Raw genomic sequence first — 16,517 nt, 5'->3', positions numbered from 1 at the left:
ATGTTCGTCTACAGATTCCATACTGCAGACCTCCTGTGCAGGAAAGTATTTACCAAGAGAGTGGTTTTTTTTTTTTTTCTTTTCCCCCCCTTTCTTTCCAATTCAGTGAATGTTATATTTCATAGATAATGTGACTTTTATTTCAAAAAATCAAGAAGGGCATGATCCTGTTCACAAGGCAAGACCCACCTTTGATATATTCGTGACAAAAAGTGAGAGAGCTTACAAACCAAAAGCAAATGTGGGTATAGAAAAAGGAATTTACCCTTTTTGTGGCAGATGTTGTTTCAAGATCTACTTGAAAAATGAGCCTAATAAATATAGCATAACTTTTTTATGTTATGTCAAAGTGAAAGTGAATACATTTTGAAATGTGAAATGTATTCTGGTGGTGAGGCAAATGATAATAACAGCATTTTGCATGTAGTAAACAGACGGTGTGAAAGTTTCTATGATAGAGGCTGTATTCTATATATGGATGATTTTTACACTAGCCCTGAACTAATCGATCACTTATAGAGAAACAAAACCAAGGCAGTTGGTACAGCAAAGAAAAATAGAAAAGGGCTAGCTAAAGATATAATAGCAGAGAGACTGAAAAAAAATGAACTTCCTTTTCACAGATGAGACCATTTACTGTTTGTGAAATGGGAAGACACAAGGGATATACTTACTTTGGCAACAAAACACAAAACGACAGCATCTAATGTCAGTGTCAGTACGAAGCTAGGAATCATAGAGAAGATGAAACCTGATTGTGTCTTGGATTACCATGGAATCAAGGCTGGTGTGGACCACAGTGATCAGCTAATGGGCTACTACCCATCCGAGAGGAAAGGCAATGTTTCCCCATGTTGATCATCATATAATATATATAAAAAATAGAGACCTACTAATAAACATCGTGTTGAGTTCATTACTGAATTGGCAGAGGCTTTGATGAACAAAGATGGCCTCATTTAATCAGATTCCACCCATAAAGTTCACCTGTAAACAGACTCAAGACATTTTCTTAAACAGATTCCATCTTCAGAAAAGTTAAAAATGGCCCCAGAGGAGATGAAAAGTTTGTGCAGAAAAAAAGCAAGACAAGATCTGGCAAAGTGTCAATGAGATACCAGGTACTATTGCAAAGAATGTGAAGTAGGAATTTGTTTTCCAATGTAACTAGATAATTTTAAATGAAAAAAACCACATTTTGAAGCAGTTTTATTTTTAGTACAAGTGAATTCTAATCTTATCCCTGTTGTATCCTGCCTAGTTGTCAAAGATGGGTGTCTAGGAAACCTGATTTTTGGATCGCTAGACAACAATTCAAGCAAATCATATTAAAGAGTTTTATTATGAAATGACTCAATGACAATACTTAACTTTGAGAAATACATATATGTGTCTCAAGCAAAGGGCGACATGCTATATAATCAATGTCCTTCAGTATAACGATTCCAATACAAGTAAAGTAATACAGTGGATGCTTCTATCCAGGTTACTGGTCTTGATGCTTCTGTAGAACTCGAAGAACTGCACCGCAATCAGTCGGTGCGGCAATTATGTCCTCTTCGCCTAGAGGCTGCTGCTGTTGTGTTGTCGTCCTGGAGATGGATCAGTCAGCGCACAGTTGGCTGACGCTGTCTCACAGCCCTCTCTGCTCAAACATTTCCAACTGGCGTGCCAGCGCTTGACTTCACACCAGAACATTCCCCGCCCCCCAAAGCAACAGACCGTCATTGTATAAGGAGCTCAATAATGAGGGGGGGGGGGGGGGGGGGAGAAGCAGGATCATGGACGCTGCTCTGAACCAGAAGGTGTGGCTGCAGGGGATGTTAGGCTTGCACTCGTACACCGCTATCCAGCCTGCACTTTGGCTGAAACGTCCCCCGGAAAATGACCAGAATGGTACGTGTCCACCTTCTGAGGCCCATAGCAAGATGTAGAAGACATCGGCTGCTGCGGCGTGCTCAGGTCCAGCTCCATTGGTAGGACGAGAGGAGGCGAAGGCTCTGTCTCCATGGGGTTGACCCGCGGTGTCGTGATGACACCCACTGGTGGCCACTGTGGTCTCGCTGTCCTTGAGATCTGTGAATCTGGGGAAAAAGATACAGAAGGATCAGTGTGCACAAGACGTGGCAAATTTGATTGTGATGTCAGCACTGCAATCCGTCTGAGCCTGAAATGAGCTACATGCATGCGCCAATTCAATGATGGATCTCGCCTCGCACCAACAGTCTGCTGCCACTAAAAATCCTAAAAAACACAATATCATGCAGTTCGTAGCAATATTTGTGGCCTTCCTTTGGCGCCAGATGCTGAAGAAGGTGGATCAGGTGGAGCAGTGTCCAATGGCTGCGGCCTTGAAGCAGTTCCACCTGTGATGGTCCAGCTTGTGGATGCAAATGATAGGAGATGAGAAACAGTTGCAGTGCTTTATCCCTGGTGTGTGCAGTGCAAAGTTTGGCCATGTGCTGCTGGAAGGTTCAGACAAAACTTTCTGCTTTGCCATTTGACTGTGGATGGAACGGTGCTCTAGTTAGATGCTGTATGCCATTGCATTCACAGAATGTTTCAAATTCATTTGACATGAACTGAGGGTCGTTGTCTGACACTATGACTTCAGGCAAACCTTTGAGGCAAAATATAGAGGGCAACACCTGAACTGTGCTACGTGATATCCTCTATATTTTGCCTCATAGGTTTGCCTGAAGTCATAGTGTCAGACAACGACCCTCAGCGTCAAAGTCCGTATCAGGGCCAATTGGAAGCTGTGAAAGTACATCCGCATTACCATGTTGAGCTGTCAGACAATACACAATCTCGTACTGGTATTGAGATAACAACAAAGCCCATCTTTGCAGTTTTTGGGCAGTTCGTACAAGAACCGGCCTCGTTGGATTAAACAATGACTGCAGTGGCTTGTGATCCATTACTAAGTAGAATTTTCTGCCATGCAAATAGTGGTGGAATTTGGTGACACCATACACAATAGCCAACACTTTTTCTCTATTTGTGAATAGTTACACTGAACTTTGGACAACACTTTTGATGGGAAACCAATAGGCCTGTCTTTATCACCAATTCTGTGCGAAAGCTCTGCACCGATTCCATAGGAGGAAGCGTCAAATTGCAACACAACTTGTTTGGCAGGATCAAAGTGAACCAAGCATCGATCACTGAGCAATGCATCTTAAAGTTTTTGAAAAGCTTCTTGGCACTCATCTGTTCAAACAAAGGGGACATTGTGGCGATGCAAGTGACGCAATGGGGCTGCAATTTGTGCATTATTTGGTATGAGTCAAATATAATAGTTCATTTTCCCTAAGACTGACTGCAATTTGGTGACATTGCAAGGAACTTGCAGTTCACGTATGGCTAACAAATGTGAATGAAGAGGATTTACACCTTGACTGCTTATGACATGACCAAGATACTGCAACTCAGGTTTAAAAAAAATCACGCTTGTCCAGTCTACACGTTAGTCTTGCATAAGATAACACACGAACCAAAACATGCAAATTTGCAATGTGTTCTTCAGGTGTACGACCTGCTATGACAATATCGTCCAAATAGTTTGAACAGTTTGGTATATGAGCAGTCAGCTGTTCCAAACACCGTTGGAAAATGTCAGGTGTGGAAGCACTGCCAAAAGGCAAACACAAATATTTAAACAAGCCCAAATGAGTGTTCACAACACACACTTTTTGAGAGTCTTCATCTTGTGGTATTTGAAGATAAGAGTCGAGCAAATCAATTTTTGAAAAGTAACAACCAGTACTTAATTTGTCCATAAGATCCTCCGGGTGTGGCAATGGATAAGAATCAATCACAGTTTGTGGGTCAACTATAGGCCTGAAGTCAACACAGGTGCGAATGCGACCTGGAGGTTTGGGGAGCAAAACCAGTGGGCTTGTCCATTGACTAGCTTGTATGGGCACAATAGCTATCTTGCAATTCTTTAAGTTCAGCAGTGACTTTGTCCCATAATGCAATGGGAGCAGTTTTGGCCCAGCAAAATTTCGGCTGAGCATTGTCTTTCATAGTGATATGTGCAACAAAATTGTTAGCCTTGCCTAAACCTTCAGAAAAAGTTCAAGGAATTGTTTCAGCAAGTGAACTACACTGTCTTTTGCATTGAATGCAGTCACAGACAACATATTGTCATGAATGTGAAAACCAAACAAATCAAATGAATCAAGGCCAAATATGTTCTCACAATTGCATAATTGTAGCTCAGTGAAAATTACAGGCAGGCAAAGTGCATTTTCCAAGAACTGGAATGTCTTGTCCATTATAAGCCATCAGGTGTGTGCTAGTCTTAGACAGGCATGGGGAGCCCAACAGTTCATATGTGTTACGATTCAGCAATGTAACTGTGGTACCCGTGTCCAACTGAAATTGCACACGGTTTCCACAAATATGCAAATGAACAAAAAGTTTGTTGGAATGGCGTAGCACTGAAGAAACTGTTTGCTTCCTAATTTTGCTAATGCCGGCAGCACACTTTGAGTACATGGCATTGGTTACATGGGCTAGATTTTTGTGAGTGGGCAGCATTCTTACGTTTATTCCGTTGCAAACATATGGATTGTACATGTCCTTTGTTGCCACAAGCGTAACACTGTGCTTGTTGGGACGGGCAGTCTTGGCGGTAGTGTCGTTAATAGCACAGAGGGCATGACTTCGTTCTGTTTGCCTGTGTAGCCGCCTGGTTAGAGAACTGTTCATGCAGCATGGAAAACTATTTATGCAGCATGGCTCATGCAGGTTTCTGCTGCCTACTGGGCCAGTTGTGAACAAGGGAAGACTCAACCTAACAAATTGGTGGCTGCTCATATTTATTGGATGACACGGCTCCTGACTTGTACTGATCTAGTATTTGCACTATATGCTGAAATGGTGAATCTGACTGTTTCAAAATTTGTATTCTAAATCTGACATCAGGTACATTGTACACAATCGCATCACGCAACATAACATCTGACAACATAACATCTGAATATAAAGCACCATAAGCACATTTGAATTTGCGTTTCCTCATCATACCCTGAAAATCTGTTACCCACTCACAGTAAGTTTGTTCTGACCTTTTCTTGCAAGTAAAGAATTGGTATCTAGCTGCTACCACATTCACTTTTTGGTCATAATAGTTAATTAGCAAATCTACAACCTGATCATAGGAAAGTTCACTCGGTGCGGCATTTGGGAATAATTTCTGAATGAGGCGAAACACTGCACTTCCTACTGTTGGCAAAAAATAATGGAGTTTCACAGTACCTGGTACATGGTGAGAAATTACATGGGCTTCAAACTGTTGCAACCACCTGAGCCATTCCTCTTGTTGTTCATTAAACTGGTGAAAAGGTGCTATGGCACTCGGGGCTCCTGTAGATGCCTGCTGCACTGTACTGGTAGCTTAAGTGGTGAGTAGCTGCTATACCTTACTTAGTGGAGTTGTGATTTGTTGACTCTGAAACTGAAACGTTTGTGTTAGCCGCGTTGCAGCTGAGGCGCCTGAACGGGGGTGGGATAGGTGGGTTGTTCATTATGAGAGAGACAAATGCAATAAACAGACAAGGCAAGCAATAAAAATAAGTACAAAAGCAAAGAAAATTTCCGCAACACCCACCTGAAAACACTGATTAGCAAAAACACTACAAGAGAGACCATTAAAGCAAGTAAACACATCCCTGCAAAGGAAAGCCAGTGTAGAATTATGGCGCCAGCAAAACACAAAAGCAGCTAGGCTTTAGGTTCTTCACAATATTCAATACAAAGATGGGGTGTCTAGGAGACCTGCCTCTTGGATCGCTAGACAACAATTCAAGCAAATCGTGTTAAAGGGTTTGTTATGAAATGAATCAATAACAATACTTAACTTTGAGAAATACATATATGTGTCACAAGCAAAGTACGAAATGCTATATAATCAATGTCTTCAGTATATTGATTCCAATAGAAGTGAAGTAATACAATAGATGCTTCTATCCAGATTGCTGGTCTTCACGCTTATGTAGAACTGGACCACGACCAGTCGGTGCGGTGCTTATGTCCTCTTCGTCAAGAGACTGCTGCAGTCCCATTGTCGTCCTGGAGAGGGGTCAGTCAGCGTGCAATAGGCTGTCACCGTCTCACAGCCCTCTCTGCTCTAACATTTCTGACTGGCATGCCGGCGCTTGACTTTACAGTGGAACAATCTCCATGTAGGAAATTAAAGACAAAAAATTTTTATGTTGTGAAAGCAACTTATTTCATTTCAGTATAAAAAACCTGTCATGAATGGAACTTTGTTTCTTTGCAGCGTTTCATAAAAAAAGATCCACCTTTCAAATGCAATAAACTGATCTAATAAACTGATCTAAATTCAGTGCAATAGACCTTGTTACATAAAATGCAGAAGAGTTGTGAAAATATGCAGTCTCAGCCAGTTGAACAACACTCCAGCAGCCCAGTCCTCAAAGTGTCAGTACAGGAGGAATGCCTTCATCACAATACCATATTAGTTTCCGTAGCAGAATATTATGATGCAGGCAATCAAAGGACGTAGCAAAATATTTAAAAATGCCAATAGGATAATTTTTATGCGTAGTTTTGCCAGGACTTAGAGGTTGTGAGAAATATATTGCTTGTGCTGAACATAAGGTTTTACAGAAACCAAACTGAACTGTAGTTAAAAGGTTATTGTCAGGATGGGGGTTCAGTATTCTGTTATAAGCTGTCTTAATCATAACCTATTCAAATATTGCATGGTGATTTTTCCTACTTACCTGAGTCTCCACATGCTGCCACAGGATGACAGTTCTTGATTGTACAATTTGTTGCCTCTGTTAGTGCTCTGCCTGCAACCCAAACTGAGCTGTCCTTCGTATGCCAACTTTTATGAGTTGCTCTGACAACAATGTGACAATTACTTTACTTAATTTATTATAATTGTAAGTAGCAACCCATCTTCCTGTTTCAAACGGCAATCTCTTTCCAGACAACTCAATCAATTTTCATTTGAAATGTGCGTCAATCAGCGCCGCAGCAAAGTCAGCATGTGTTCTTATCGTAAAATTTGTTAAACATAACATACTGTGTCCGTGTAGAATGACTTCAAAGTGTTGTTGTTGTTGTGGTCTTCAGTCCTGAGACTGGTTTGATGCAGCTCTCCATGCTACTCTATCCTGTGCAAGCTTTTTCATCTCCCAGTACCTACTACAACCTACATCCTTCTGAATCTGCTTAGTGTATTCATCTCTTGGTCTCCCCCTACGATTTTTACCCTCCACGCTGCCCTCCAATACTAAATTGGTGATCCCTTGATGCCTCAGAACATGTCCTACCAACCGATCCCTTCTTCTGGTCAAGTTGTGCCACAAACTTCTCTTCTCCCCAATCCTATTCAATACTTCCTCATTAGTTATGTGATCTACCCATCTAATCTTCAGCATTCTTCTGTAGCACCACATTTCGAAAGCTTCTATTCTCTTCAAAGTGTACACAGCTGTAAATTCCATGTTTAAATTTAGTAGTCAGCTATTAGCTACATTCTTGTGGCACATAAATTTCATAAACATTTGCCAGCTGTGGATAAAAAAAAAATATATATATATATATATATATATTTCTCGTATGAAAAAATCTCAGTTGCATTTATCAGCATATGTTCAGTTATTAAATAAATTAATCATAAGTTTACTTCTGTAGACATATATTCATATCAACATTTCTTAACAAATAAATAAAATTAAAAAATGGTGTTATAAATCAATCATTTTATGAGAATCATTACATTCATAGGAGAATAAAAGTACGAAAATATTAAACATTCTTCAGCATAATTTGTCCAACAGTAGTCTTTTTCTTGTGGAAATCATCATTCATTATTAGTACCTTGGATCATTATACAGGGTGGTTATTATTAAAATTTCAGTAATTGAGCCAGTATAGACGAAAACTATTTACCATATGGGTACCCAATTTTATCGGAATGGTGTTGAGACTGCGCTGCGGGATTTATTTTGTTAGTAGGTTATGTCATGACTTGCAGTTAGGCTCCAGTACAGATATGAATGACATTGGGTTGAAACACAAGCATCTGTGTGCCTTATGGTTGCAGACCCTCTATATGGGTCTGGACAAGGTGAGCAGGGCTTTACTCATAAAGCTGTTTTATCAAAACAACAGCAATAGCGCTGCTGCTCTTCACAAGTATTGATGCATTAAAGGAATACAGAGAGGTCTTTTTTCCACAGTGGGGTTGAAGGACATATTCAGAAGTTTGAATTAACTGACGATTTGAGAAGTGCACCTGGGAGAGACCGACAGCCAGTTGCGCCACAAATTGTTGAAGAAGTTACTGTTGTCATGGCTGAGAATGCTGGATGCACTGTCTCATATTCAAGCAGTGCGAGAGATCGCTCATGACAACTAAACATTCCATGTTACACTGCTCAAAATGTGCTGCAAACAACTGTGAAATATGAGAGCAGCTCAGAAAGTCTTTGCCCCTATTTTTTATTAGCCAAAGTAAGGAACGTACAGATAGTGACAAATATACATCTTACTCTCCGTACCTTATGCTATTTTTCCACATGGTCCCCACTCTGGTTCACACATTTGTTCCATTGCAGCACTAAGTTTTAGATGCCCCTGCAGCATAATTCATCTGGCTGACTATGGAACCACCGTCAGACTGCTGTCGTGGCTTCTTTATTACTTGTGAGTTGCTGTCCTACCAGTAACTTTTTCAGTGGACCATTCATTGTAATGCAAGACTTCATGGCATTTGTCAAACTCACAATACTACCACCTCACAGTTCTCAAAGCGAGACAATTTTCCCCATATGTGGGCTGCACTTCCATGTAGAGCTCAGTGTGTGTTCGTCCCTTGCTCCATAGAAAATGAACCACACTTCGCAGTTCTAATGCTGTGGAAATGTTAAGCACAACTGCCATCTTTAACAACTTAGAGTAGCACCGTGCGGTGGAGCTACTGCCAAATAAGGCCGGCATAAAGTAAGAAATGTCCAATGCTGGGAATGGGTATGTTGACTTTGGATTTACAGCCATAATGTGGCTAAAAAAAAAGTAAGATCAAAGATTTTCTGATTTGCCCTTGTAGTATTTGAACAAATGTCCAGGCTGTCAAGGGTACAGATGGTCATCACACTGAGCAATGTTTGTAACCTGGACCATAAACAGTACATAATTAACAAATGTTACTCTCTCTTGTGGAAATTAAAATGTGTTTATTTCAGTGGTTTATTTGTTATTTCTCTTCTGCATCTCCTTTCAAATGTTTCCACTAAGTTTCATTGTCCTATGATCGTTCGTTTTTCATGGGGGCCCTCTCAAGTTGCAAAAGTTTAATAATAATCATCCTGTATATATAGCCTTTTTTGCTGTACTGATTAATGCCATTCACTACAATAGTGCTGTCTATTTCATCTGATAAATTGTGTATATTAACCCTCTCCGTCACAAATTATTTTTTTCCTGGAAAAAAAAAATCATGGCTTTGCTATCCAGTTCTTCAAATTGAATTATGATTTTTCAAATGTATAAAATTTTCCGAGGTGCCCCCCTAGGGGGGATACAACACGTCCCCAAATGAGGACATAGTGTTCAGGTGGGTGCAGTATAAGTCGAAAAGTCAAAGTATTTTATTTGATTTTATTTCATGAAAATATGTAAATTACACAAAGCTTACTTATTGATTATATACATAAACTATGGTTTTACACTTGTAAAGAATGATAATCAAAGAAACAATTTTTTTTCTATTGAGACAAAAGTGAATGTTACATTTTACACAATAAAATGTGGTGTTGCCTTTGCAACACGGTTTCTTGCACCTGTCAAATGATTTTTGTCACTGACCACTGGAAGATGCACAACATTGTCCAAAGGAACATCAGTTCTGGACAAACTTCCGCATTGGCTCGTTTTGAAGTTCTTGAAGATAGCATTGGACTCTCACAAGTGGGACGCTCCCTTTTCTTGGCAGCTGGCTTATCTATTTTTGTCAGTACTTTGGCCACACATGCCCTAAAGTGAAGCAAATCGAGAGTCTTATTTTTAGGAACACCTAATTCTGATACATTTTTCTTGTACTTAATCCATGCATTCACATATGCAATATCAATTGCATGAGCAAACATGTGAAGTGCCCACTTTCATGATCTGATGAATGTGCGATAAATTGTGATCAGAAAATCTATCTTGTCAACCCCTCTCATATGTTGATTGTAAACTTGAATAACTTCTGGCCAGTCGATTTCAACATTTTTCTCCAGACCCTGTAATAAAAAATGCTATTACGAAAAGAAAAACTCTAAAAAACGTACATCTGAGTAACCCAGGTGAAATAGCCACTAAATTAATTTTATGTCAATTTTGAGGTGGGCACATGGCTGTATGGATTTTTTCAGCACCTAAGTGGTGGAATATGTTCCAGGTAGCAAAACCGGCTACAAACCATCGAAAAATGGCTGTCGAAAATCGTGTTTGGTTTCAAAAGCAGATAACTGCTGTCTTCGGGTGCAAAGCCCGCTAAATGCCCAGTAGGCGTGGCTGTCATCCTGCCATGTCCGGATGCAAAGCATGTGAACAGACATCAGACTTACCAATCTGGACATTCGAAGCTACCTTCCATTCTGTTATGATTAGAATGGATATTTTTCTTATTCAGCTATAGGTTGGCTGTGCTGTAACAAATTCATACGCAACAATAACTTTCTCGCAGTCAATGAAAAGTCGTTTGGATGGGATGAATGTTTCGTGATTATCTCAGTGTCACTTATCATGCAGTTAGTGGGCTTTGCGTCTAGGCTACTCAGCTTACAATATACCGAATGATACAACATGTCTAACATTACCTCCATCATTATCCTCTTGTTCAAGTTTATCAGCAGGATCATCAAATACATTGTCAATTTCAGGTGAATTAAGGAGCTCTATAACTTCTTCTTCTGTAAGTGGCCTTCATCCATCTTGGACTCGGGACATTGTGAAATCACTGTGAAGTTCTATGCTATTACAACCTTTCAAGCACAATATGTCACATACCTTTTGTTCTGAAAGACAGCTTTAGTTTTCGTCTTCAAGAAGGCACCTTTCTACCCATAAATAATTTTTTTTTTTTTTACCTAAACTCAGAAGATATTAACTGGCTGATGGGAGATACAAAGATTACTGGGAAGTGCCTATGTGACTGTGCACATTCAGTTTTGTTTTGTGGTACCACAGATTGACAGGAGATGTCGACACTATTCTCAAATAGACTCTCTGCTTGTGATGATATGAGGAAACAATAAAAAATGGTAAAATTTAATGAATTTCAATATACTAAGCATTTATTTTGTATGTCCTTATATGAAGACGCCATGAATGTAAGGGTTAAGAACAATAAACAGGCCTGTTGTACTTTCTGCTGGCATATCTGATGTTATTTTACTTCATGTTGAACATTCACTGCCCAGTATAGCATGCTCAGTTGTATAAGTAAATAATTCTTTGATAGATTGAGGTAGTTGAGAATATAATCTGTACCATCACATCTTATTTGTCAGTCAGCAGAGTGGTACAGTGTCGAACATACACACAAAAAAGTCAATATGTACTGGTCCACCTCTGGCCAAAATGCAAGCAGTTGGATTGACTAATAGAGTTGTTGGATGTCCTCCTGACAGGTATTGTGCCATCTTCTGTTCAGTTGGTGCCTTAGATCATCAAAATCCTGACCAGGTTGGAAAGCCTTGCCCATAATGCTCCAAACATTCTCAGTTGGGGTTAGATCGGGTGACCTCACTGCCCAAGGCAGGGTTTGGTAAGCATGAAGACAAGCGATCCAGTGACCCTGCTGGCCATCATAGGGTTTGACAAGCGCGAAGACAAGCAGAAGAAACTCTCACTGTGTGCTGGCGGGCATTCTCTTGGTGAAAAGTAGTCCCAGAATGGCTTGCAATGAAGGGCAACAAACCAAGGCATAGAATATAGTCGGTGTTCTGCTGTACTGTGTTGCGGGTGCCACAAATTAACAACCAAAGAGAGCCCCGATGACAAGCAAAGATGTGTCTGGAGATGCCCCGAACAGTGGTGGGACATCAACCTGACTGTCACCTGCTATATGGGCCAACAGCAAGGAGTGATGGTTTGGGGTACCATTTATCTTCATAGCAGGACTCCTTTGGTTGTCATCCACAGCATCCTTACAGCACAGCGGTGCTTCGATAATATTCTATGCCCTGTTTTCTTCCCCTTCGTGGCAAGCCAACCTGGGGTTGCATTTCAGAAAGATAATGCCCCCTGCAGACGGTGAGAGTTTCTAATGCTTGTTTTCGAGCTTGCTAAATCCTGCCATGACCAGCAAGGTTGCTGCATATCTCTACAATTGAGAACATTTGGTGCATTATGGCAGGGCCCTCCAACCAGACCTGGATTTTGATAATCTAAGTTGTCAGTTGGACAGAAGCTGGCATGATATCCCTCAGAAGGACATCCAGCAACTCTGTCAATCAATGTCAAGCCGAATAACTGCATGCATAGGGTCCAGAGAGTGTATTTAAGAAATTTAGAAAGACAGAATCTGTCTGTTCACCAGCATACACCATTTGCAAGATATTGTGGGTTAATAACTTAAGCTGTGTTTCATGTGAGGGGTTTTATCCTGAGCACATGGTGATTCTTCAGAAAAACTTATTTTCTACAGGAACATCATAATGTTCAAACTTGTATGCCATGGGATTGTGCAAAAGACAGGTATTAGGGATATTAATTTGTGGTTCTGTGCATTTCTTTATAGACAGAAGTGATCTTTACAAGAACTGCTCATTAAATGTGAGCTAGGAAAGGGCCTAGTTTTGCAGTATTTTCAGTTTAAACTATAAAGGTATTCTGTCCAAGCCTGATGCTTCATGCCAAACTGTTGTGATGATGATGATGATGATGATAATGCAGTAATAGGAAATGGTATTAAAAATAATATAGATTAATATATAGCACATTTGAATACATGTGTAGTATTAGAAAGGCTGAAGGGCTAAAGAAGGAGGAGAGGATTGGAATGACAAGGACAGTAGCTGTTAAGAAAGAACAGAATTTAAATAAAGAACTTTGCCAGCAGTATCTGGGAGAGATGGGTATTGTGATATAAGGTGGGCCATTAACTGTCTTTTGAAGTTTGGAAGGAATTTAATTTATCTGATTTTTTTTGTGTAAGACTATCCATTTTGAGTGTTTTTGTTGAATTTTACATTGAGATTAGTCTAATGTATTTTTATGTATCACTTTTCACCCCTTTCATGCCTGGCAATGTTTGTTATTGTGAAAAATGCAGAGTTGCACTGTGGTTCATAATCCACGTAAAACTGGCTGGATAAGTTGGTTCAAAGGCAGGTTGAAGGCAACAATATACCACCTCTAACAGGCCCACGCTGAGTAAAGCACTGTGGTATTTGGGTTATTAACAGCTATACCTTTTTATAGTGTGATGTAATTAATAATGCAAAAATACTGCAGATGACAAATTGTATAAAAACATCCATTTAAACTAAAGAAGACAGATGGCAATATGGATAATCATACGTGGTGCTAATTAAAATAAAAAGAAACTTACTGACAATAGTGTAATGAGAGTGAAATATGTATGGTAAAAGAGCAAAATACAGAATTTTTGTTTTGCTGGAGGCAGAACTCTCTAAAATGTATTTATTTTAGTCTTTACATCATTTTAAATCCAATGTAATGGGATACTTTTATAGACAACTAAATGCTTCAACAGAATACTTTGTCATTGTGGGAGCTCCTGTAGTCAAGTGCATTTGAGCACAACTAAAATCATACTTATTCATCACTGATCCTGTCCAAAAACTTACTGAAGTGGAATGCTGCCCTTAGCCACAAGTAAAGTGTTGTAGTTCTTATCTTAGATACACCTGTGACACAAAGTGTTATGAAACAAATTTGCAATTGTTCACGTATTTCATAGCAGTTGTATTCGTCACAGTGCCTGTTCCTCTGGACACGCAAGCATGTCCAAAGGAACTTTGCATCATAATCAGACTAACACAGGCACTGAAATATTACACAAAGTGCTATTACTTCTGTTGGAAACTTTCATAATTAGTAGAAAGATTAACAAGTGACTTTTGGAAAAATTTACTGATGATTTTTATCTGTGTTTAGCTTGTTGTAACACAGCTCTTTCTGCATATTTTCAGTGTATCTCATGAAGGTACAGTCATCCTGGCAGGTTTTGCATCCAGAACTGTGCAACAGGTTGCCACTGGTATTCTTTTACCATGTTCTATGAGTCTTGTTGGAATCTCTCTGGGATCATACCGGAAAGCAGATTTAGAAATTTATAGGTATGTATATTATGTAACATGCTATGCTTCAAAATTCATTAGAAACCAACTAGTTTTCTTAATTATATGACAATTTATCAAGGTCTGTGCAATACAAAAGAGAGGATGACAGAACAACTTTATTTTATTTTAAATTTCATTGTGTGACCATCTTGGATATGCTTCTTCAGTTACGTCTTGTACACAAGGCTACGTAAAATACATAACTTATAGTTAGCAAGTCCTTGATGATAAATAAGAGAAACAAACTGTAAAGTGGACATAATGAAAATGGAGAGGTTCTAAATCTACAATTTTTTCTGGAATATTTAGATATGTATTAAATTTGTTATTGCTGGCAAGATTTAGTTTATTCAAAGTTTTTGACACTACTGTGTCATGGATGGTTGGAGAGAGAACACACAGGTGGCTTGTGTATCAGAATGGTATGAATATTTGTGTTGTTTAAAACAACCTAAATAAAAAAATAAAAGAGTAGAATGTTTCTATTAACACAGAGGTATCCAGAGAATGGAGTATGTAAGTTGGAAGGGATCACAGTGGAGCATAAAGCACGTGTGTGTGTGTGTGTGTGTGTGTGTGTGTGTGTGTGTGTGTGTGTGTGTGTGTGTGTGTGTGGGGGGGGGGGGGGCGCGCGCGCGCACGTGCAAATACAAAATGAGGGTGTTGGGTGTGGGGAGGAAATTGGAATAAATAAATAAATAAATGAAATAAAAATTACACATTCCAGACCATCTGTATGTGTAGTTGTTGGATGTGTTTGAAGATAACAGTTTGCCTTTTTCTGTTGAGAGTAGCTGGAGGAGACATATCTGTTGTTTGTTTTGTCTGCGAACTTTTAAGGTGGGTCCACACTGAGCGCACCACGCCGCGCTGCGCAAAACGGCTGTGCGCGGCTCTGCGCGCTCAGTGTGGACGGCGAACTGCGCTGCACCGCGTCGTGCTGTTGTTGTCAGTACATCAAAGGAAGTGGCACGTTTGCGCGCGCTCAGTTTAGACAGGGCTTCACTCGCTCGATCTTCAGACCATGCGCGCGATCCAACTGGAACACAGTGCGCGCCTCGGAGCGGCGCGGATGGCACTCTCCTCTCTGCTACAACTGTGTGCGGGGTGCAGCAGCACTGCGCAGCACGGCGCGGCGCGCTCAGTGTGGACCCGCCTTTAGATTACTCCACTTTTCCTTTTGTGAACTACCATCTCCTTCTGTACAGCTCTGCAAGTTTCCTCCCTGAACTTTGCTTGGTAATCAGTAGGTTTCACAAGTTGTCTGTGTTCTATCAAATTATTTTTCTGTACATCACATAGTTATTTTTTGTTCTCTCTTAATTTTTTGCCCTCTCTCTCTCTCTCTCTCTCTCTCTCTCTCTCTCTCACACGCACACACACACACACACACACACACACACACACACACACACACACACACACACACACTTCCTCCTGATTAACTAGTCCTCTTGTGCTACCTTATGTCTGTGCACGAACAGTAACTCAGTTCACGGTATTTGATGCCACTTTGTCACCCAACCTTTTCCATGTCTTACAAAATGTAGTTATCTACTTAAATATGTTATATAATTATATTTAGTTCTATTTTAATTTGAAACATTCTGCATTTTCTAATTGTCTTTCAGAACAACGGTCCAAGACGCCATAGACATGTGTGAGCAGGGCTTAACAGCACCTGCAATTTCCAAAATATTTCCCTTGGCAGATGTCAATTCAGCATTTGAATATATGGAGGGGCATGAAACAACAGGCAAAGTGGTGGTGCAGTTAAAAGATGAAGATTGAGGTGCTGTCTCACAACTGTAATGAGAGATCTGTGTATGTGATCTGTGCTATTTTTCTTGTAAATAGTAAAAAGCATACTATCATTTTGTAGAAATTTTTCAGTTGAATTTTTAAATTAAAAACCCTGTACTGTTCTTATGGCACTTATTTGTGAATTTCCAGAAGACCTCTGAAAGACAGAGGACATCTCAAATTACAGAAAGTGTGAGCACTGAGCATGAATGTTTAATATTACAAAACACTGGTACAATTGTATAAAGAGTGCTTTAACAATATGTGCTGTTGGTAGGTAGGGAGGAGGAATGTGAAGGAAGCAGATGCATTCAACAGGGTAAAAGTATTGGTTTTTTATGGAACAAAAGTTGCTGTCATACAAAAGTG

The 16,517-nt window shown here is 39.9% G+C and overlaps 1 protein-coding gene across 1 annotated transcript in view; it reads left to right on the top strand.

The window, feature by feature from the left end:
- LOC124723132 (quinone oxidoreductase-like protein 2 homolog) overlaps window positions 1-16,270 on the top strand; it is a 47,840-nt gene extending 31,570 nt beyond the window's left edge. Inside the window, exons 5-6 of the mRNA XM_047248320.1 lie at window positions 14,196-14,342; window positions 15,977-16,270. Coding sequence (XP_047104276.1) covers window positions 14,196-14,342; window positions 15,977-16,136 — 307 coding nt within the window. The 3' untranslated portion in view covers window positions 16,137-16,270. The remainder of the gene's footprint in view (window positions 1-14,195; window positions 14,343-15,976) is intronic.
- Window positions 16,271-16,517: the final 247 nt, after the last annotated feature.

Source organism: Schistocerca piceifrons, chromosome X, assembly GCF_021461385.2.
Source record: "Schistocerca piceifrons isolate TAMUIC-IGC-003096 chromosome X, iqSchPice1.1, whole genome shotgun sequence".
NCBI lineage: Eukaryota > Metazoa > Arthropoda > Insecta > Orthoptera > Acrididae > Schistocerca > Schistocerca piceifrons.
The sequence above is the reverse complement of the archived record's forward strand: the minus strand, read 5'-3'. Positions and strand labels throughout refer to the sequence as shown.